Consider the following 23339-nt stretch of genomic DNA (forward strand, 5'->3'; position numbering starts at 1 on the left):
AGCTAAACGACCAGATAGGTGCAGCGTGATACGAGATAAATACGTTATACGTACGGCCGAGTATCCGTGTTCTTAAGCCTCTCACCAGACATGGTCGTAAAGTAATTCCAATGAGCAGTTTTATAAAAAAACATTTATTCATTCGAAGAAATAGAAACACTTCCGAATTGAGGTTCACAAGTTAAGTCAGGTGAGGTCAGCCAAAGAAGCGGTCTATCGAGGGTGCATTTATCCTTATCACGTACTCTGTTCCTCAGTGTGCGTATTTTCGTTTATGCCCTACACTCGAATATAGGCGCTCATATTTGGAGAGTCTTCCTCTGTCTTGGGCTGTAACTTCTTTCAAACTGGTACAAATAACGCCCTGTAGTTATGCCAGTTCATGGTGTATGTTCTTTTATGCCAGGCAACCTTTCTTTGCACCTGTATTTAGGCATGTCTGGACTTTTCTATTTGAACTCTCAGCTGTTCTTTGAGTCGGTTCAGGCGTCAACACAAACCGTGAGGCAGTTGTTATAATGTTATTAACTTCTTCTATACCAGGGGTAAGACGCGCAGTGTTCGTCAGCATAGCTACCTACCACCATCTTACGCGATAAACTGACGTCCAACAGCAGTGTTCGCACAGCCATGTTCCCGTTTGGTGGTAGGATAGCCGGTAAAATTACCAGCACAGAGGCATTCCACACAGTCTAGAGGGTATGTGGCGCATAGCCCATCTTTTTGCCACATGTCCATGAGCCTCAGTTTCCATTTTCCATCAGGCGGGCTACATGTTCGCCTACCTACTTAATATAAGGAAATAGGAGGGTGTAATTGCATCCGCATCTCTGATCCCGTATCTGCAGTGTCCTTTGTTTCATTCCAGCGGCGCCTTCGAGTGAAGCCCTGGGTCAGCGGACGCGTGCCGTGCGCGTGCGCGTCGCAGCAGCGCGAAGGCCAGTGCGCCCGCGAGCGCCACGCGCGTGCGCGCCGCCGACCACGCCTCGCGCGCGCCGGACCACGTGCTACAACCACCAACAACGAGTGATAATTATATAGGTACGTCAACTACAAAGAAACCGGCACTGCCAAACTTATAAAAATGTACGACAACTTTAATGTCTTCATATTAAGGTCGTCTATCCTACATAATTTTATAACTTTGGCCGCATCAATATCTTTGTAGTTGACTGTAAGAAAAAGGTCTGTTTTGAAAACGAAAAATATTTTCGGATCGTTCAACGGGATTCGAACCCACACCTAAACCCGGTGGTTTAGTTGATAGGACACCTCGGGCGCGTCTGTCTGGGCACTCCGACCAGCCGATCGAAATTCCTTATCGCTTGCAACGCCAATAGAGATGTCCGTCTGGTCACTATACTCCCGGACAAAAGTGTGCGCAAACGCAAACTGCTGGTTTCTCTTGCACTGCCTAACTACTATATACGAGTATGTTAATACATATGTACAGAATGTGGTGAAGTAGGTACCGTGCGGGCGCGCCCCGCAGCAGCCCGGCGGCGGCCCGCAGCGCCCCGCACAAACAGGCCACCTCGTACACCGTCAGCCGCCGCGCTAAGGCTCGGCTCGTATTGTTCCAGCACGGGCGAGCCCGCAGCGCGAGCGCGACGCTGCGGTGCCCGGCCCGTCTATAACCCGCTAGCATCGCGCCCGCGACAACTTTACTAGAACAATGTAACGGCCATAAAACTCTACAAGCGACGCTGCACCGTCACTAGTATTTCATCGAAATGCCACTCAAATAAAATGCTACACATGGGGCCATGGGCTAAAAAGTCGCCTGTAAAACCTTGCCACTGGTAGAGTGACGATAGTTACGAGTAACACCCGTTAAACAATCATTCTAAACCGCAACTCTAAGGGCCAGTACAGACAGACTGCATTCCAACTGCACTGCCCATACATTTTTCAGCACAGCACGCTGACTGCGATTGAAATATGAGCAGTCGGCAGTTGTGGTTACGTTGTGCTTAGTTCAAATGCAGTCTGTCTGTATTGGCCCTAATAAAAAGCGCATTTAGTCCTGACCATTTGATTTTCGACTAAAATTGTACTCGTATCTATTCGATCGGACATATTTTTTGGATTTCTATGAAAACGTATGCAATTACCCAGAGACGACTTTTTCGTTTTAGCCAGTCTGTCAGATAGGACTCAAGCTTTTATGTATTTCTAACAGCCATGGCTATCGACGTTAGTTTCCTTACACTCTTAGTTATTTCAAATACACAAAGGTTGCACCTTAGTACGCAATTCAATTATTTCGATTGTACCATCAGCCAAATAAGTAGTCTATCAATTTTTAAACAAGATCTTATCAAATGAATATGTCGTTAAAGTCGAACTTTCAAGTTGACAGACACGTCTATTGGCATTAATTGTTTTATGACATGAAAACGATTATCAACTTTAGGGTGGTAGGCCACATATTTGGCTGTTGGTACCTATTGAGGACGCAAGTGCATTGTTGTCTCGCTACACATTCACAATAGGAAAGAGATGCCAACTAGAAAACGTGTGAGCTATACGTTCTATTGGGATATTAATAGACAGGATTTGCTTTTGACGCCTACAACTAACAACTGTTGGAGACGAAGCGCGCCGGCACGGCTCAGATAATTTTGCCAGGCGCTCTGGGTTACTGCGACCGGACAGGCGGACAGGGCCATTGCACCAATATCCATGAATTTCATACATACAGAGCACAGAGCACCTTTAATGGAATGCTTCTATAGAAGCAGAACGGAGCAGAGGCGTGTACAATCCGGTCAACCATGTACTTAAATTCACGCCTCGCCTCGTTATCTTTTTAATATTAAATTATGATGATGTGATGTGGTTTCTAATCATTCTAATTGGTCGATTCTACATGACTGTCTTTGCTTCGCATCCACGATAGCACACCCTAAATTTTAGCGCCTAAAGGTCACAGCTCATTGAGCCACCCGGCACCCGACCAGCACCGCCTCAACTTTCGGTGTCCACTCGTCGTCAAAAATTTCCGAGTGGTCTATTAAGAAATGAGGGGGGGGGGAGCGGCGCGCCGACCGCGCGCGGTTCACGCGAGGCAACCGTACGAACAGATAATGCCGTCAGTGATATTTGGCCTTTCAGGAAACCCTCATGTTAACGTGTTATAAATAGAGCCATGTTTTTGTTATGAGGATTAAAGTTTCTCTCTGGTGGGAGTGTGCGGGAGGGGGTGGGAGGGGGTGGCACGTACCTGGCCTCTTCGATCTGCGTGTTGAGCGTGAGGTAGTCGGGGCTGTCCTGGCGGTCGTAGCGCACGCCCGGTCGTGGCGTCGCCACCGGCTGCACACACACAGACACACGCTTATTACATGCATTGGGGTAATAACAATACGATTGGCTTTGCTGACTCACTCGCCACCTGACAATTTTAGAATGGCCAGCATTATTAAAATTATTTTCTAAAATGAAAAGTACCTACAACAAGTTGGTCGAAAATGCATTACTAGCAACTAATTCCCTGCGCGTCGTCATATCGTCCTCTTAAGGTACTTATAATTCACGCGCAGATGTCGTTTTTACGAAATCAACTCACTATCAAAAACAATTTCATACGAAACAAAAAATAATAATTACATACTGGCAATATTTCACACCAGTAGTGAGACGTCATAAAGTCTAATCGTTATTTTATTTATAGATGAAATACAAGCTAATTTTGAAGACGATTCAGTACGAGTAAATGCATAATCATTAATCAATCATGTGTAGTGTAACCATCGGATTTACTTACGGCATATTTTTGTTTTATAATGAACATTACAGGAGTGTTACTTACTACGCATCGCACGACAAAACTAAGAACTAAAGATTACAAATCTCACATGGCCTGTAACTGATTGAGTTAGGGTTGATTCTAATTAGTCTCCAAATCTACCCTGTCTAGTTACTCTGTTGTATTCTAGTATTTAGAAGTTCTTATGCAAATAGGAGCCAATCCAAAAACAAATCTATTTCGATGTTGATATCTAAATTCTGTAGAAATAAAACAAAAGTTAAAAAAATATTTGTTTGCGGATTGTTTTGTTTTTTGCTTGCATTAAGTGTGTTCATTTATATTGTTACTTGCCATCTCACTAAATGTAAACTTATAACATCTACACACTTATGCATGAACGTGAAGCTTCTTAGCGAATGGAATTAATTAATTTCATACATACATACTCGTAATTATTTTTCTACGCTGTTCGGGCGTGGTTGTGCCTAAACTAAGTCTTATGGACTACGATCTGAAGAGTCTATAGTATACGAGTGTAAGCAGTTGTTAGGAGTCCATGAATCAAGTGAGCCGTTTAGGATGGAGAGGGGGGGATAAGGCGAATCTCACCCGGTCTCACCTGGGGGAGGTCTCGCCCAGTATTAGTAAGATGGCAAAACGACACTGGCATACTATACTTGGTTTGGATAGGTATTTAACTAAATGTAAACAAACTTCAGCTGCCAGATTTGGTACATTCAAGGATTTTAAACATTTTACTTATCTATAGCCGAGTTTAGACTTGCAAGAAAAATCATTCAAGTTGCATTACATTGCGAGGGCCGTAAAGCCAACGAGTTTGTAGTGGTCAATCGAGCCGCCAATGTAATGCAACTTGCACGATTTTTCTACAAGTCTAACCGCAGCTTATTGTAATACAAACTAGACTAGTGTAAATTGAAAATACAAACTGAAATATAGATGCACAGAAAAAACAGAAAAATAAGACCATCACTGGGAATCGAACCCAGGTCCTCGTAATCCGTACCGCGTGCTATACCGCCTACACCACTGATGGTCAACGGTACGACACGAATTTTCCCTATGCACCTCATATCTCAGCTTGTGTTTCTTACTTAGTCACTTAAGCAGCGACGCTAGCGACATCTATGCCGTAAGCCCTCAAACTTTTTCGGCATTCCTTTGGAACTAACCGCTCACCCGGACAAGAGATATCGTTTCTAAGCAATCAAGTTAAGATTGGTTTTTTGGAATCTTTTTTTTTGTATTTTTTATTTCAATTCCAAATTTTTACTTTTACGTTCCCGTAAAACCGAAATTGAAAATACAAACTGAAATATAGATGCACAGAAAAAACACGGTATAGCACGCGGTACGGATTACCGAGGACCTGGGTTCGATTCCCAGTGATGGTCTTATTTTTCTGTTTTTTCTGTGCATCTATATTTCAGTTTGTATTTTCAATTTCGGTTTTACGGGATGACCGTAAAAGTAAAAATTTGGAATTGAAATAAAAAAATATAAAAAGATTCCAAAAAACCAATCTTAATTTGATTGCTTAGAAACGATATCTCTTGTCCGGGTGAGCGGTTAGTTCCAAAGGAATGCCGAAAAAGTTTGAGGGCTTACGGCATAGATGTCGCTAGCGTCGCTGCTTAAGTGACTAAGTAAGAAACACAAGCTGAGATATGAGGTGCATAGGGAAATTCGTGTCGGTACCGTTGACCATCAGTGGTGTAGCGGTATAGCACGCGGTACGGATTACCGAGGACCTGGGTTCGATTCCCAGTGATGGTCTTATTTTTCTGTTTTTTCTGTGCATCTATATTTCAGTTTGTATTTTCAATTTCGGTTTTATGGGATGACCGTAAAAGTAAAAATTTGGAATTGAAATAAAAAATACAAAAGATTCCAAAAAACCAATCTTAATTTGATTGCTTAGAAACGATATCTCTTGTCCGGGTGAGCGGTTAGTTCCAAAGGAATGCCGAAAAAGTTTGAGGGCTTGCGGCATAGATGTCGCTAGCGTCGCTGCTTAAGTGACTAAGTAAGAAACACAAGCTGAGATATGAGGTGCATAGGGAATTCGTGTCGGTACCGTTGACCATCAGTGGTGTAGCGGTATAGCACGCGGTACGGATTACCGAGGACCTGGGTTCGATTCCCAGTGATGGTCTTATTTTCTGTTTTTTCTGTGCATCTATATTTCAGTTTGTATTTTCAATTTCGGTTTTACGGGATGACCGTAAAAGTAAAAATTTGGAATTGAAATAAAAAATACAAAAAGATTCCAAAAAACCAATCTTAATTTTAGACTAGTGTATTTCAATACAGAAACGTAAATGTTTAAATAGTTTAATGGGGAATTTCAATATTTAAGACACCAAATTGACGTTGTTTTGTTTACATTTAGTTAAATACCTGTCCAAACCAAGTATAGGGGAAATTTAAGCTGCGTTTCCTCCAATCACGTGCGAGGATGTGATTTTCATTAACCAATAGAAACGTTTCATTTACCTATTGTTGCACAGCACCGAGCGAGGCGAGATAAATGAAGCGTTTCTATTGGCTCTGTGCACACATCAGCGCCACCTAGCGTCCGCAACTTTTTTGGCTATGCTCTGACGTTTTGAAATTTCATCGCGACATTGTGACAAAAATCAAACCTATAACTTATTAATTTATAATACAAAATTACTGTGATACCGTGATTTGGGTGGACAAAAGGTTGTGAATTCATTTTTGGTCATTAAAATTAAATGAGGTAAGTAAAATTTATTCAAAAAGTGTGTTTTATTTTCGTTATGTCAGGGTTTGTTTACTTCATGTTTAGTTGTACATTTACTGTAAAACGAAAAAATAAAGCTATCTTATTGGTTTCTTTGAATAATAGTAAAATTATATAATTGTTCTTATATCGCTTGTAATAAATTAAATATCGTTTTCAGATCAAAATGAGTATCATCTTGAAGACTGGTTTTTTGAGTATCACTCAATATAAAATTTCAACCACATACCGTTTCATAAGGAAAATCGTTGCTGGACATGTCCGAGATGTAGAGGAATTAAGAACAAAACAGGGACAGTGTTCAATAATTCAAGCTCGCATCATAACACAAACATCTATTACTAAAATTAGGTAGTTAAAGTCTATACAAATTGCTTTGTTAATGACAGATTCATATGAGTATGACAGATGACAGAGCCTAGATTATTTCTTCTTTTGGCCACTATGAGCGCTGCGATAGATTTCATTACCCCCACCTAGTACTTCGCACCCTCCCAATTGGTTCATAAAAAGCGCATTCCTCGCACATCTCCAGTGGAAACGCTGCCTTAGATCGTGATACAAAATTAGTGTTCAATTAATCCTGGATCATACACATAATGCACGACATCGTTTGTTACACGATTCAAATTTCACCCCATAGAATTTGATGTGTCTCTTTGTCTGTCCGTTGTCACAGTAAGTTACTCTGAATCTACTGGATCGATTAAGTCGAAACTTGCCTAGGTATTTTTTTTTGTAAGAAATAGTGTAAAATTGAAAAAAATAAAAACACGTTTCTCCACTAAAATCTGCCGGACAGATTTAAACTAAAAATACGCATTTAGAAAATTTACACACGAGTTTAAAGGGGTAAAGGTAAAGGGGTAATTTAAATTCCCAAAATAGGTTCACGTGAATAATGGACTGTCCTTTGGTAGGTGTAGTGAAGTGACTCACGCGGCTAGGGGCGCGGCCCCGCTGGCGCTGGCTCGTCGTCCACCGGCGGCGCCCGCGAGCTCTGCGACCACGCCCGACCGGCTTTTAAGGTATTTTCCACCGGCGACTCCGGCGAGGCGAGACGAGAATTGAAATTTGTATGGCGGCGCCCGCCTTGCCGGTGGAAAATCACCATTAAGCAGCGTTTCCACCAGTAATGTGTGAGGACGTCTTGCGAGGAATGTGATTTTCGTGAACCAATAGAAAAGCTTCGTTTACCTCGCCTCGCACAGCACATCTCTGGTGGAAACAGCTGAACGGAGCGGGGCGAGGTAAATGAAGCGTTTGCGTTTCTTTATATTTGATTTTTTTTTGGAGTCTCTTTGTATTTTTTATTTCAACTCCAAATTTGTTACTTTTACGGGTATAATACAAACTCAGGAAACGGGGAAAATACAAACTGAGACATGGATGCACAGAAAAACCAGAAAAAGAGACCAGCACTGGGAATCGAACCCAGGTCCTCAGCAATCCGTGATGCGTGCTATAACCCCTACACCACTGCTGGACAGGAATCTAGACACGAATTTTTCCTATGCATACATATCTCAGGTTGCTTATTTCTACTATGCTACTTAAGCAGCAGCACTAGCGACATCTATGTTTCGTCGAGAGATGTGGTTTCACGGGATACCCGTAAAAGTAACAAATTTGGAGCTGAAATAAAAAATATAAAAAGACTCCAAAAAAAAACTATCATAATTTGATTGCTTAGTAGCAACATCTCTTGTCTGGGTGAGCGGTTAGTTCCGAAAGAATGTGAACCTGGGTTCGATTCCCAGTGCTGGTCTCTTTTTTTGGTTTTTCTGTGCATCCATGTCTCAGTTTGTATTTTCTATATATTGGTTCATGAAAAACACATTTCTCGCACATCTCTGGTGGAAACGGAGCTACAACTAGCTTACGTTCTAGTCAAATAGAGTTTTAAAAGTACCACATCGGAAAGAGCGATCGTCCCGTCACATGTGTGTTGCACGAGTAATAAGATATCTCCGCAATTACTTGCAAAAGTGTACTTTTTACTTTTAACTAAGTAGCACCTGTATGCCACGCTTAAAGTATGTTCTGGTAGCGGGTGAAAAAACGCACAACGACACAAACTATTATGTTAGCGTCGAAACCAAAAGCATATGTATAGCTTACGAAGCATTTCTGTATCGTAAGTTGTGCTGAATTTCGTGGTACGGGGTAGGGCGAGCGACGGTCATCAGGGTCTCCATAATTAGATGGGCTGCTCAGAGCAGTCGAGCGAGACCAAATGCACGAGAACAGTCTCGGTACAATCAGAGTTGACTTCGACCCGACTGTTCCGTGCAGTCATCGTGCAGTTGTTCTGCAGTCGTGTTCGGTTGAATTCTAGCTGACGCAGTTGGCACTGAACGGGTGGACGCCTATGAAAATAGTACGAGCAGCGCTAACTGCACGCGTGCGCCCGCGTCTGATAGCGTAGGTTCTAAATGCGGCATGCGGCATGCGGCAGTACCTGTCCGGCGCCGGCCAGCAGCTCGGTGAGCGCGTGCCGCAGCGCGGGCGGCAGGTCGGCGTCGGGCTGCCGCACGATGTGCTTGGGCACGCGCGCGCCGCACAGGAACTGCGCCACCTCGTCCGTGAAGTGGTTACAGTTGTGCTCCAGCAGCTGGTACGCCGCGCCCCTGACACAACACGCGCCGTTTAAGGATCTCCCCAAACCTATGACGCGGAATCGGCTTTAGCCGATCAAAAGACCCTTTATGTCCACGCAATAAGAGCGAAAATAGTCGATCGGCTGGTTTGACGCGAAACGATGTTTGCCGACGGGAAGACGTCTTTTTGTCGGCTCAGGCCGATTCCGCGTCGATAGATACGGGGAGACCCTAAGCTGGCCAATCGCCAGGAAAGTTTCACTAATGACGCTAAGAAGTAGATGCTTTCCTTGCACGCTCAGCCACGAGTCCGTCCCCGAGAAACCCGAGTCTCGTCTGTTACGTAGATACTTCGTAACAGACGAGACTCGGGTTTAACAGCCACTACATCACCTACCAGCCGGCGCATCGCCGAGGGCGTTGGTAGCAGTCGCAGAGTACAGTCGAGATCCAAGATATCTTTACACTTTAGTACCTTGTCACTATATGCCTTTTAACAATTTTATAGAGAAGACCAACTGGGCACCACTGGGCGCACTGAGCCCGCGTGGGAACTATGGCCCAAGCCCTCTTGTTCTGAGAGGAGGCCTGTGCCCAGCAGTGGGACGTATATAGGCTGGGATGATGATGATGATGATGAGAGAAGACCAATCACAAGCAACAGTCTAAAGACAGTAAAGTGTAAAAATGTCTTTGACCTCGACTGTACATCTTCGAGTGATATTAGAACTGTCGATCAGAAATATTAAGAAGACATAATCGAGTTGTTACGGCGCCAAGTTGATTTTGATTTTGAAGTCACAGCTTGTTTATGTATGTACGGAGTAAAAAAAAACAAGAAGGAAGTGGCATGGCACCGAAACACGCTGATCGTAAATAAGTTTAACTGAGCACAATTACATTAATTTCGATGTCAAATTTCAATTTCCCAGATCAAATAGCGTCCTGTCCTGTAGTTCTGTATGTAGCCATGTATTCGGAAGTATTGAATGGGAGCATTACCGACGTGTTGGAATCTTGATCTTTATTCCTACTTATATTATAAATGCGAAAGTTTGTGTGTGTGTCTGTTACTCCTTCACGCTAAAACGGCTAGACGGATTTGGATTAAATTTGGAATTTAGATAGCTGGACATCTGGAATAACACATAGGCTACTTTTTATCCCGATATTCCCACGGGATAGGGATAAAATCTCGAATTAACAACCTATGGGCTTAAAATTGAGAGTCATGAAATTTCGCATGGTTGTTTTGAATCCAATGTTTTCATTGACACACCACGATGTAATTTTAGGGACTTCTCACGGGAATTTTATAAAATCCCGGAATTTCGATTCAACTGCTGTATCTAATGATTTACGCGTGCAAAGCCGCGGGTAAACACTAGTATTAAATATATAGGAAAAGATGAAGTAATTCAGGCAGCGATCGTAATGAGGGCTATCGCGTATGAATTCGCCGCTAGAGGCGCTAGTGTAGCGTGAGGTCTCTGAAATGACAAATCTCGACGCGGGTTTATTTATAATTAGAATATTTTTGTGAATATTTTGCAATATCTGAAATTAATTATGGCAAATATGCGTTCCGGGGCAATGAATGTCTGTGTTTTGAGACAGTTTTGTCTTTCGGAAACCTTTGTCCTCCCTTTTTTCCGAACAAAACGGGGACTATGCAACACTGTGGCATGCTCGATATTTTTATGGTACGGTTTTAAGGTGTATTAAATAATATAGTGGATTTTAATCTAAACTTTGTTTTCATGCCCGTAATAACAGACTTTGAAAGCCATACTTAAAAACCTCACGCAACAGTGCGCCATCTAGTGAGACAAAAAACGATAGCCCTCATCGGTTATCGGTTTATTGGAAAGTGACAAAGGGAATAATCCAGTCATCTCCGATGCGCCATCTATCGACAAAGCCCCGAAACAGTGTTGACAAATTCTATTGCCGCTCGATAACTCTCCCGCTAGACTAGGCCTCTACTAGCTCGGTTCAATGAGGACAGATGGCGCTGTCTAACACGGCGACCCTGGTTGGTAACGGAATAAAGGCGGCCATATTGTATATAAGTACACTCGGAATACGGTATTTGACTACTCCTGAATGTGCCATGTCTTATATATTATCATGAAAATATAGGTACACAGAAAGTGTTTAGCGAAGAGTAAACATAAATCAGTTAAAAATTGGATTTAGTGATTTTTTGAAAAATCTATATACCTGTCTCTTTCTCAAACGCTTTTCTCTATGCAGCAAGTATGGCGGTACTGGCGTGTGACGCCAGTTTATAACTTTGTTATTTGTAAAGGTAGCTTAAAATTTGTTTCTCTATTCGATAACAGGCATTGTAAAGTTTTAATTTATAATACATATAAAAAATAGTCAAATACCGTATTCTGTATTCCGTATAACGCACGGGTCAATCGGGCCATTATTAACACTTTCTCTTGTTTTATTACAACTACATGTGTGTGTGTGTGTGTGTGTGTGTGTGTGTGTGTGTGTGCGTGCGTGCGTGCGTGCGTGCGTGCGTGCGTGTGTGTGTGTGTGTGTGTGTGTGTACTCACGTGAAGGTGGTGGCGGCGAGCCCCTGCAGGTAGTCGCGGAACAGGGCGGGCGGCACCTGCGTGCGCCCCAGCCGCTGCACCTCGCGCGGCCGCCCCGCCATCGTGCCGCCCTGCACACACCAAACGGACCACTTCACGTCGCCGCTCAGACCCCTGAATCTAACACACGTAAAATGAAACCCCGTACCGGCTCGATTAAACAATTTCATGCCTTTTTTTAATATGCCTTTCTAATGCGTATTAAAAACATCATAAATAAGCAGCACTCGGGCTCACGTGGCGCGGCTATGTTTAAACGTCAACAAGCGCGCGCGCCGCTTCCGTCGCCATCCAAAATAAATAGAGTCACCTTTACGTTCCAAGTGGATTCCTGCGGGTCATCTATTACTACGCGTTCCGTCGCAGCTTTCTTACAGCTGCGTGCGCGGGTGCAAGTGAGACAAACGCGTGATTATAGGGATGTTCCGCCCGATACAAATTTGTAGGTACGAATGAGTTAGTAATTATTTATTATAGTTGCGAAACCAGGTAGGTGCTTTAAGAGTGAGTTACTATAACGATAACCAATGCCGACCAGTCTTCACATCTTCGGTTGAGAAAAAAAAATGCATTATTTCAAATTGGCAAAATTGACTACTGGATTTTCCAAATTCCAAGTTCTTTGTTAATAGAGCCTGTAAAGCCTATAATACAAAATTGTATCAGTTGGATTAACTTCATACATCTCTGGATAACTTTAAGCAACGCCTTTCATCCGTATATAACACGTCACACCTCATTATTGTTTAATACTCATCTGTTTTAAAAAAAATATATATACCTCGTTGAGTTTCTTGCCGGGTTCTTCTCAGCAGAGGTTTTTCCGAACCGGTGGTAGATTTTTTTTTTGACATTCATAAGTGCTTGTTATAGCCTAAATTGAATAAAGATATTTTGACTTTGACTTTGAATAAACTACATAGTTATTATATTTATTTTTAGCCGACTAACTGTTTTTGATTTACTTTCCTGAAATTGTTTATGTGCAGGTAAATGTTTTAAAAAATAGCCGCAGCATCATTGCTTAGTGTGAATTGTATACTTGATTGTAAATATGTTTAAATTTAACAAAAATGTACCGTTTGTATCCAAATAAACATCCAATTTTGACGACTGGTTTAACATAGGTTATCGTTTTAGCAACCTGGTATAATTCAGTGTTCGCGTCGTGTACAGTCGAACAAATTGAAACATGACCACACCTTTTAATAATCAATTTCACTATGATTTCTTTGACAAAAGTATGAGATGTCAACATGACATTAGTAGCACAAAGGTCGACTGTACCTATGAAGGTGTGGAGATATGTAGCAAATTGACATTATTGGAGCGGCTGGCAGAACACGGGCAAGAGTGCACGCGAGAGAGACACTGATGCCGAAAAGTAATAATGCTACCGCTGTTATGTTATTAATGTGTATTTGTAAATGCAAATGCTTTAGTATCTAAACACCATTTGTGAACTCGCTCATCTAAGAGGACAAACCTGAAAGCTCGTCAACAACAACGTATACTATCTACCTACTCGTTTGCATGGTGTTCCCCAGCTTGAGGAATATTTAAAAATATTTTTCGCAAATCAAAATGAGCCCTAGGTATTTATTTACGATGAGATTTGAGCAGCATCCCTACAAACGGCGGGTATTTCGGGAGTGGGCCGCGGGCGCGGGGGCACCAGGAACCGGCGCTGCATCGTTATCTAACAGCTCCAGATACAATTGCAGGAATCGTGGAATCTAGACCGACCGACTATATCGGGCCCGAGACGTCCAACCAAACGCTGCGGACAACATTAACATTCAACCGCAAATGCTTCGCTCCACCCGCGATGATGCATGCAACTGCATCCAAATATTGGGAGCTCGTTAGAGGTGATCACGGCCTACATCCCGTAACATATAAGTAGGTACGGTCAAGGACTTTAATTTATGAGCCACCTTTACGATTTTCCTTGTTAATTAATGCGATGTCAGCATGACGTGTATTGTGAAATGGTTCCATGCGGTGGCTCATGAATTAAAGTCCTTGACCGTACATGTAATGTAATTAAACGTGAATCATTTTAAAAACTGATATTACTACGGTCATATATCAGGGCTGTTAATTGCATCAGTATGCAGTATCTTTTCGGCCAGAATGACGCTCCAAAAATGAAGCAATAAACTGAGTGCTTTAAAGCATCAGGTGTTATTGTGGGTTTGATTGGATAAAGTATTTTAGCCCGCTGTCGATGTAGGTGACAGGGGGGAGGAGGGGGGAGGGCAGACAACGAGGAACTCGCGAGGTGCGCGTTACTGCAGCTGCAATTTACTACTTTGGCACGAGACTTGGTGTTCCAGCTGTTCGATGTACAATTTATAGGTAATTGTTTCTGCAGAATTAATGTTTAAATTTCACCTAATTTACATCAGACATTGGCACCTGTACTTATCTGGAACCGACCTGCGACTCGAAGCCAAATAGACGTTGCATGCAATTGCAAGCCTGGTTTGCAGAAAAAACTTGTCAACTTTTGTTTCATGCTCACTGGAATACAGTTTCGACTTTTATACAGTTTATACAGTTTCGTTTTTCGACTATCGACTTTGACATCTAGCAAATGGAATAAACGAATTCGTGCTTTGATATCAGGTTATTAGGAAGCAGAAGAAACAAAAGATATATATTTTTTTTAAATTATGAAAGATATTTTTGAGGGTAAAAGAAACCAGACCACGATTTACATGTTTCAGTTTTTTTAGATCTATTAAAGTTTAATGTATCGTGATTTCATTTGATCCTTTCCCATCCATTTAAACCACTAAATAATCAAGAACTCAACTAATATTTCTCCTTCATAACAAAAAAAATCAGTGTAGGTACATGAACCAAAAATCGGTTTATTTCAGATGGCTTGGCCGACTGCAGTCTGCAGTCCTACAGTCCGAAACATAGCGAGTGCACTTCGCCGGCGCCGCCACAAATACTCGAGCCCAAAACTGAGGCGCTTGCGCCCGCGCCGGTAAACACGACAGTTCGCGCGGCTCCGATTGTTCCGCAAATACCTCTGACGCGGCACTGTTCAAAAGTTATCATCCGTTTTATGGATCATTTATAGAACCTGAACGCGAAAACACGCCCCCTCGATCTCTGCTAAATCAGATGCCGCTGTCTAAAAATAAAATATAAAGTCATCCATCGCAATAGAGCTCACAGTGTCAGCGGTGCCATATTTTGGCCAAATTCTCGGACTAAAAATAGAACAGAGGTTATAAATAGACGCGATTGAGATAAGTCAGGATCGGCGGAAGACGTGCGGCTACACGTACGCGACGCAGTTCGCGTCACGGGCTGATGCATGCGCGTACGGGACGCAGGACGCATAGCAGTCCATATGAGCGATAAAGTGATTTGTTATCGACACTATGTATGGGCCTTCAGAGGACTAAGTCGAGGCGAGGGTAAAGCCGCAGCCACTGAGGTGGAGACGAGCGGGGAGGAGACGTGTAGGGCTAGGGATCAACCAATCCTTACACGTCTGATGATAATGAGGCGGAGACGAAATGTAGATTCAACTAATAGATCCTCCGCTCCGCTCGTCTCCGCCTCAGTATGGAGCCGCAGTCTAAGACCGATAAAATATCGGGTGTCCCAAAAAGGACGCAAGATTTCAATTTGCCGCCATTTTTGTATTTTAGTGCTGGCAACCCTAAAAAAAAATTAGACAGCTGAATGTTTAGGGTTTGTAAAAATGGCTTTAATATCAATGCGTATTAAAATTTAAAGTTTGGCATGTAACCGTTCGAAAATTTCGTGCAAAATATGGTCGGAATATTGACTTGACTTCATCAACTGTGAGCGGAGTGGTTGCAAAATTCAGGGAGAGTGGTCAATTCATGATGTTCATTCGACTGGTCGTCCAAAAAAGGAAATTCGAGCTGCATTGGAGCAATTCAGCCGCATCTATGCAAAATGGTCATAGAATTTTTTTACAAAAGAGTGCGTATGCCAGCAAAGCCTAGGAGGACATTTGCCTGACGTATTATTCCACAAATAACCCTATTTTATGTATATCAAGAATATATATAAATATAATAACGAAAAAAAAGTTTTACTAAAAACTCAGCGACTGAGTCCATCTCACCTGACACAAAGTGAAGAATGAGAGCAAAGGTGCATCTCACTGATTCAGCGACAGCCTATTTACTCAAGCTTTGAAAAGCATCTTTCTCAAGAGTATGGAGTCCGCAGTCTAATTGACAATTGTAACAACTAAAATACTTCGGGTGGTGCCGACCAAAAAGGACGCATAGACTTGTTCATTTGACTCCATCGGCCGCCATTAAGTTTGTATGCGTACGAATAACGTGCTGGTACGAGTCAACCCTATATTAAACAACACTCATTAGATTGAGCTGCAATATGCGTTAAAGGGTGTGACGTAATAATATTGGCATCTGCGTTGATGGCCGGATCAGCAGACGAAAGGAGTGCTTGTTGTCTAAATTGAATAAAGAATTTTTGACTTTGACGATTTAATATTCTCCGATCCCCACACGTCGCTCTCCGCTCCGCTCGTCTCCGCCTCAGTGGAGCCGTAGTCTAAGACCGATAAAATATCGGGTGTCCCAAAAAGGACGCAAGACCCTAAAAAAAACTATTTGACAGCTGAATGTTTAGGGTTTGTAAAAATGGCGGGTTATACGAAGGATCAACGCGTTTTTATTATTGAACAATATTTCAAAAGAAGTTTGGCATGTACGGTTCGAAAATTCCGTGCAAAATATGGTCGGAATATTGATTTGACTTCATCAACTGTGAGCGGAGTGGTTGCAAAATTCAGGGAGAGTGGATCAATTCATGATGTTCATTCCACTGGTCGTCCAAAAACAAGCCGAAATTCAGCCGCATCTATGCAAAATGGTCATAGAAAATTTTGACAAGAGTGCTTATGTGCCAGCAAAGCCTCTTTGCCTGACGTATTATTCCACAAATAACCCTATTTTATGTATTTCAAGATTTTATATATAAATATATTATAACGAAAAAAAGTGTTTTTCATCAATTTCAAATCTTGCGTCCTTTTTGGGACACCCTTTAGTAAACTTTTACTAAAAACCGATCAGCGACTGAGTCCATCTCACCTGACACAAAGTGAAGAATGAGAGCAAAGGTGCATCTCACTGATTCAGCGACAGCCTATTTACTCAAGCTTTGAAAAGCGCCCTAGTTGCATCTGTTCGGAAAGACGACGGGAGCGAAATGTAGATAGATAAATTTGCAAAGAAACTTTCTTTAATTGTGCCAACTGTATTCCAATCAAAAAGGTCTAATAAGTTATTAACAACTCGCAAGCTCGCTGTTCATTGGCCGAAATTATTGTCATCTTATCTTGCGGGACCTCACTGACGATGTCAGTTTCTGCCATAAATGAGTTCTACAATAAATTGTCTATCTGGCTATTGGCCCTAGTCAGAGCTTGCTTTTATGAACACACAAATTAAGAACTAAAAATTTGACTCCATCACATCGTGGAGCAGTGGCAAGGTCCATTGAAAAACTTGGGTTATATATAAATCTATGAACATTCCTGAACGTAGAACGAAGTAAATAAAGTAGTAGGTAACCAGATGTAGGTACGCGTACGATGATGAATCGCTTTCTGTCATGGAGGTAAATCTAGTACGACGGATGAACCAGCTATCTTAAAAAGAGCACAAGTTATATTGGATTCCAGAAAACAAGTCATAAACTAGATCACACACGACGGTGTTCATTTCGTTTCAGATTCACCTATACGAGTACGCCACGAAATGGGGCCGCTGCGGAATCGAGCCAGCTATAAACGTCTCATAAAGCTTTCTAGTGAATTGGCATCAATTGGGAAACAACATGATGACGATCTGATAAAGGATTGAGCCGGCATCGCTGGAATACCTGGCGGGGAACAGACGCGCGTGGGCGACTCTCGCTGGACATCGCGCGTCTGTTCAAACTGAGAGAGAACTTTTCTACGCGTTAAAATTGTTTTATATACGTCTCGGGACACAAGGACACGACGTTTGTGGGACTATTTTAGACAAAGAACGAATTTCATACAAGCTTATATTTGTGGTCTCGATTTCCACCATATTTATTTTTCAAACAAGTCGCGACGTGGTGGCGGTGGCGTGACGGTTTGACAGTATGTTGACAAGCTCTCGCTTCACGAGTGTAAACATATCAGCTAATCTACAAACTAATGCGATGAATGGTATACCTTGAATACCTGGCAGAAAACGTGTTTTCTATCATGCATTTGTTTCCAAGCGAATGCTAATGGCAAGCCTATACGGCGAATTTCGCATGCGATTCCACAACCATCGTATTTTTTACGACGGATAAGCGCTTAATTAGAGTGTATTATAGGCGGTTGGCGCGGAACCTATGGTCTACTACGCGAGCATACTCTCTATAGTTCGTTAAAACCGTAAGGAAATTGAGATTAAGTCAGTTTGCTTCTCTCATTTCCTCTTCATTGTGCAATTCTTGACAGAGTGCATGATCGAGACAGAGCGTGGTGGTAGGTCATCTCATCAGACCTAGCGAAGGTCGGAGGAGTCAGTTGGCTACGGGAGGCGCAAGACTGGTCATTGTAGCGCTATTTGGGGGAGTCCTATGTCCATGCAGGATTGGGCGTAATTCAGCGACGATTCTAATCCATGGTAAACTTGGCAGTGTTTGGAATCACATGGAGTTGGCACCGGCCGCGCGTGACAGCCGCAGCCGAAGCTGGCTGCTGTGATGGATTGAACAGTGGATTACGTCTGGAGATTAGGGACTGAACTACGAGCGATTGCAATATTACAAATTACCGCAGTGAATCGCTGTCTATTCACCTTCCAGCCGGCTCACCGTCGACGGTATTAGTAGCATTTATAGAGTATAGCCGCATAGTGAAGCCGTGGTGGCCGAGTGGTTTGACCTATGGCCTCTCAAGCAGAGGATCGTGGGTTCAAACCCCTGCTTGTGCTCATGGAGAGTTTTCGAATTCCACACAAGCTTTATGGCGGTGAAGGAGAAACATCATGAGGAAAAGCACAAAATGGCGTGCACGAGCAAGGCATCAACCTGCGAAGAAATTCAATGGTGTGTGTGTGAAGCTCCCAATCCGCACTGGGCGACCGTGGGAACTACTGTCCAAGCCCTCTCATTCCGAAAGGAGGCCTGTGCCCAGCAGCGGGACGTATAATACAGGCTGGGATGATGATGACGATAGAGTATATTTTCGAGTGGCAGGCAACTGCCAAAGAGAATAGAACCACCATCACACGCGTAATCCATTGGATCCGAATGTCGATTTGAAAATCTGGGATCTTACTAAACCCACATTGGAATTCCCAATAATTACATCGCGGATTTTATTACAGTTGCATATAAAACACCCGCGCCAAATTTCATGTTTAAATCTAATGGTTAAAATTTTGATATTTTATCCGGATCCCGTGGGAATCTGGGAATATCAGGATAAAAGTAGCCTCTGTGTTATTCCAGACGCCCAGCTATTTACATACCAAATTTAATCAAAATCCGTTTTCATGCTCCAAAGTAGGTATATTCACAAGAATATATTTTTTCTCTTAGAGTTACAGCTCCATTATCACTCCGTCACTTTTCGCAAGTTTGACAGCTGTGAAATGTTACGTGATGGTATTGGATACAAAAGCGAAACACAGGCAGCTATAACGGTAAGTCCAATAATAGCTGCGTTCGTTTGACAAGCAGTGGTTTCATTTCCAAACGGAAGGCTCTGAAGTTTCAGGGTTATTCAAGGGCTTTTATCTTTCATTTCATTTGAAAATACGTCACAGGAAGTGCCTTATCTTTGTTTTCAAATCACAAAAATAAACTACCCCACCTAAGGAAAAAATGTATATTATTATATGTATGTACCTACTAAAATCTTTGCTTCGTTATGCTTTTTAATACTTCAAACAAATGGATGTGAAATTGAGAGGACATAAGAATAATTTAAAACCAACCGCCAGTTTCTATCAAGCGCGTGCATAAGTAAGTACTACTTTAGAATGCCTCGCTACGCTCAGGATTCAAAATACCGCCTTCGCCATAAAAATATCATTTTGCTCTCTTGTGATACAATTTACTGCAGAAAACAGAAGTTGATAAAATCAATTGTTTGTTCGGCTCTGAGGCCGCGGTCACGAAGTCAACGGGCGGCCGCGCGGCGAGCGTGTTCTCTGTTCATTGCGTGTGCTGCCAGGTAGCCACGTGCAGCGAGGGTTTCGGTCGCGAAACGAACACGGAACACGTTCGCCGCGCCGCCACCCGCCGACTTCGTGCCCGCGGCCTTACGCACTCTGAATCACAATCGCTTTCATCGCTTCTTTCTATCAAACCGTACAACCGGACAAGGGTAGTAGTATAGAACGAGACGGTGAATGTGTTCGCATGCGGCCGCGCTTTAGGCTGTAGGTGCAGCCTCTGGACTGGACAAAGTGTTGTGTTGTGGGTGGTGGTGGTGGTGGTGGTGGTACTCACGATGGGCGCGCAGGCGACGCCGCCGCCGCCGTAGTAGTACTCCCGCCCGAACACCACCAGCGACGTGTGCCACACGCCCTCCACCTGCCGCCCTGGGGGACACCAAACGGCGCGCGTTACTTGCGATTGCATAAAGAAAACCGCATTCAAATCGGTCCACCCGTTTAAGAGCTACGGTGCCACAGACAGACATACAGACACACAGACACACACAGCGGTCAAACTTATAACACCCCTCTTTTTGCGTTGGGGGATAAAAAATATGTTACCACGGCCTTATTACGCCGAAATAAGAGTCTGTGGTACAGTTGAACAAATTGAATCATGACCCTGGGTGGAACCTTTGTGCTACTAATGTCATGTTGACATCTCACACTTTTGTCAAAGAAATCAGAGTTTCAATTTCAATTGAATGTCACACCCTGCATCATGTCATGATTCAATTTATTTGACTTTACATATTTCTAAAACTTTAAATAAGTACATATTTTTACACTTGACTGTACCTACATTATTGAGTAGGCATTAACACTATTTGACAAGCATTAAATTTCATTATTACCTTAGATTTTAATATGAACAGATTTTAATATTTTTAATAAGAATGTTGAGAGACTCATTTATTTATGCGTATAATGTGTTGAGTATTCAACCAGCTCTGCCAAGGCTTCAGAAGTTGCAGTCATGCCGCAGATTACTGAAGTAGGAAGCACTCGTAAAATTATGCCTCGCTGTGATACTCTTAATCACAAGAAAGTATTTCCCAACAAAAGTATCCAAGTTTTGACTACTGTGATGTGATCTAAACTTTCGCGATTTACGAATTCTGTCAGTTAAAAAATTCAAAATGTTTAAATAAGAAACAATCAGAATGAAATTCGTCTGAAAACACGCGACTTATACAAGGAATCTTCAGCTGGTGACATAGGGTCAGTTTCTTATTATTAACTTGTATTATTTTAAAAGGATTAGTGTGCGTGCAGAGGAATAAGTAAACCAGAGGCAGCCCGCGCCCGCGCCCGCGCCGGCGCCGCGGTATTCTCGCCGCGTAAATTTACCTAGTATTATGTTATGTTATGATTATTCATTCTGTGGTTTTTTTTTTAACACTACAATACTCTCACCTCGAGGCCATTATGATGACGAGGTGAGAGTGCTATGTATAGGTGGGTAAGTAGTCCAACAAAACAGTCCTTGAAACCAATCGGCAGCCGGGAAATGGGACGCCGCGCGACATTTTACGAAACTTACAAACTTTAATAATGCATGCCCGGTAGTTCGTGTTCGACGCGATTTATCAAGGCATGCATTTATAGGTCGTAAATTAACTGAACCTAATCTAACATGCTTAACATTATGTCAGTCTATGGAAGACTGGCAATTTGGGCTTGTGCAAGACATGTTTAATATTTTTGGTGTAAGGCTAAACACAGACTGCACAAGCTTATTTAGAGAATGTGGTGATTCTAGTAGACTACCTCTCATATGTGCACTATTCTAAATTGTTTTAATAGTCTTACTGGTTGTCTCTCTGCTGGCCAGTCAGAAAGTTCTAGATCTGGCATACGGTCACTGGACTTTGAGGACTTTAATCCATGAGCCACCATGGAACCATTTCACAGTAAATGTCATAGTGACATTGTATTAATTAACAAGGAAAATCGTAATGACTTTTTCTTTGAAAAGGTTTCATGTTGTCACAGCAGCACATGTAGATGAGATCATATGTTTGGTGCTTAAAATGATCTAAACACTCTCTTATTACCTTGGCAGTAGAGTTGTGTGTAGATCATTTCAGGCACCGTAACCGCTCATCATCTTCTGCTGCTGACTGTACTGACTTGTACAATCAAGTTGTCATCAATGATGTTCAATTGTGATCATTATAGTGAAATTGTAGTTACCTACACTACTTTCTCACGTGCAGATTTATTTTATAAAACATAGCCTTTCTCCAGTTATTCTGTATTTTGTTTTTAGTTGCAACTTTAAAATTAGTTACACCTTATTATTACAATATGTACAGTCGAGTTCATAAACTTGTGAGCAAACTTTTGATCAAAAATATCTGAACACGCTTCTACGCCGTTAACAATAGTTGTGTTCAGATATTTTTGATCAAAATTTTGCTCACAAGTTTATGAACTCGACTGTATATAGGTACATGGAGGCTAGAGTAAATATCTGATGCTTTAAGAATCATTTTGATCAACATTCACCAACATCCTGATGCATTTCTTTTAAGTATAAAATATACCTTACCCCTATCCCTTTTACCCTACCCTTACCCCTCTACCCTTCTACCTTGTCTGCAAGTAATCTACACATACCAACAACATAGACATGGCTATTGCTGCCACATCAAAAAAGAAATTAGTAATCAATATACTTAATAAGTTATAGCACTAAAAACTAAAAATCATAACAACAATTAAATCATAACAAGTGCCAGTTGGCGAGTTACCCATGATGGCAGGGGAGAGTATTGCGGCCAGACCCTGCGTCAGGTCGTAGATGTACAGGTCCACGGGCTCGCCCTCGCACTCGCCCTCAGCCGACATCGCAGTGCCCGGAGCTGCTTGACACAAAATACTAACTTAACAAAAAATCAAACTTTGTATTATAGTTCTGAGTTGACTTGAAACTATGGTTTTCAGTTAAATATTGTAACAGGTTTTCCGCGAGCGTGAGCGTCGGCGGGCGGCGTGGGGCGGGCAGCGCGGGCCGCGGGCGGCTTCAGACTACGCGAACTACACACTTGTGAGATTTCGTCCCCAAAATATAATAGTATTAATACGCAGCCGCTGGACTACACACGCCGCTCTCCTCCGGGAACGTAGTTATACGCGCTGGAAATCAGCTAACATGGCATGATGTAATGCGGAAAAAATTACGAAACTTGCTTTGAGATTTAATTACTCTTATACTTCATTTGGTTTACCTTTTGTTTCTATGGCAATTTGCCTTTTTTATAAAGCGAGGTCAACGGTTAAGATTTAGTTCAAATATTTGGAATAAATAACTCTAATCAACTGTAAATATTTCGGTAGTGATGCGGTAGTGTTTGTGTTTTT

At 42.3% G+C, this 23339-nt stretch overlaps 1 protein-coding gene across 1 annotated transcript; it reads right to left on the reverse strand.

Moving 5' to 3' along the window:
• Nucleotides 1-859: 859 nt before the first annotated feature.
• Nucleotides 860-23061, reverse strand: LOC141428765 (desumoylating isopeptidase 1-like). Its single transcript, XM_074088772.1, has 6 exons — nt 22730-23061; nt 20266-20357; nt 11710-11819; nt 9001-9169; nt 3227-3315; nt 860-1007 (listed from the first exon to the last, which is right to left on the reverse strand). Exons 1-6 carry the CDS (start codon nt 22824-22826, stop codon nt 860-862), a joined length of 705 nt encoding a protein of 234 aa, XP_073944873.1. The 5' UTR covers nt 22827-23061.
• Between the last annotated feature and the right edge of the window lie 278 nt (nt 23062-23339).

The sequence above is a fragment of the Choristoneura fumiferana genome, chromosome 6 (genome assembly GCF_025370935.1).
Source record: "Choristoneura fumiferana chromosome 6, NRCan_CFum_1, whole genome shotgun sequence".
NCBI classification, from domain to species: domain Eukaryota; kingdom Metazoa; phylum Arthropoda; class Insecta; order Lepidoptera; family Tortricidae; genus Choristoneura; species Choristoneura fumiferana.

Excerpts from the sequence above, each read along its gene's own strand:
- LOC141428765 (XM_074088772.1), bottom strand. The coding sequence starts at position 22,826 with ATGTCGGCTGAGGGCGAGTGCGAGGGCGAGCCCGTGGACCTGTACATC. Across the intron at positions 9,170-11,709 it reads CTCGCCGCCACCACCTTCAC|GGGCGCGGCGTACCAGCTGC; the intron begins GTGAGTACACAC and ends GTGTTGTGTCAG. Across the intron at positions 3,316-9,000 it reads TGCTGGCCGGCGCCGGACAG|CCGGTGGCGACGCCACGACC; the intron begins GTACTGCCGCAT and ends GTGTGTGTGCAG.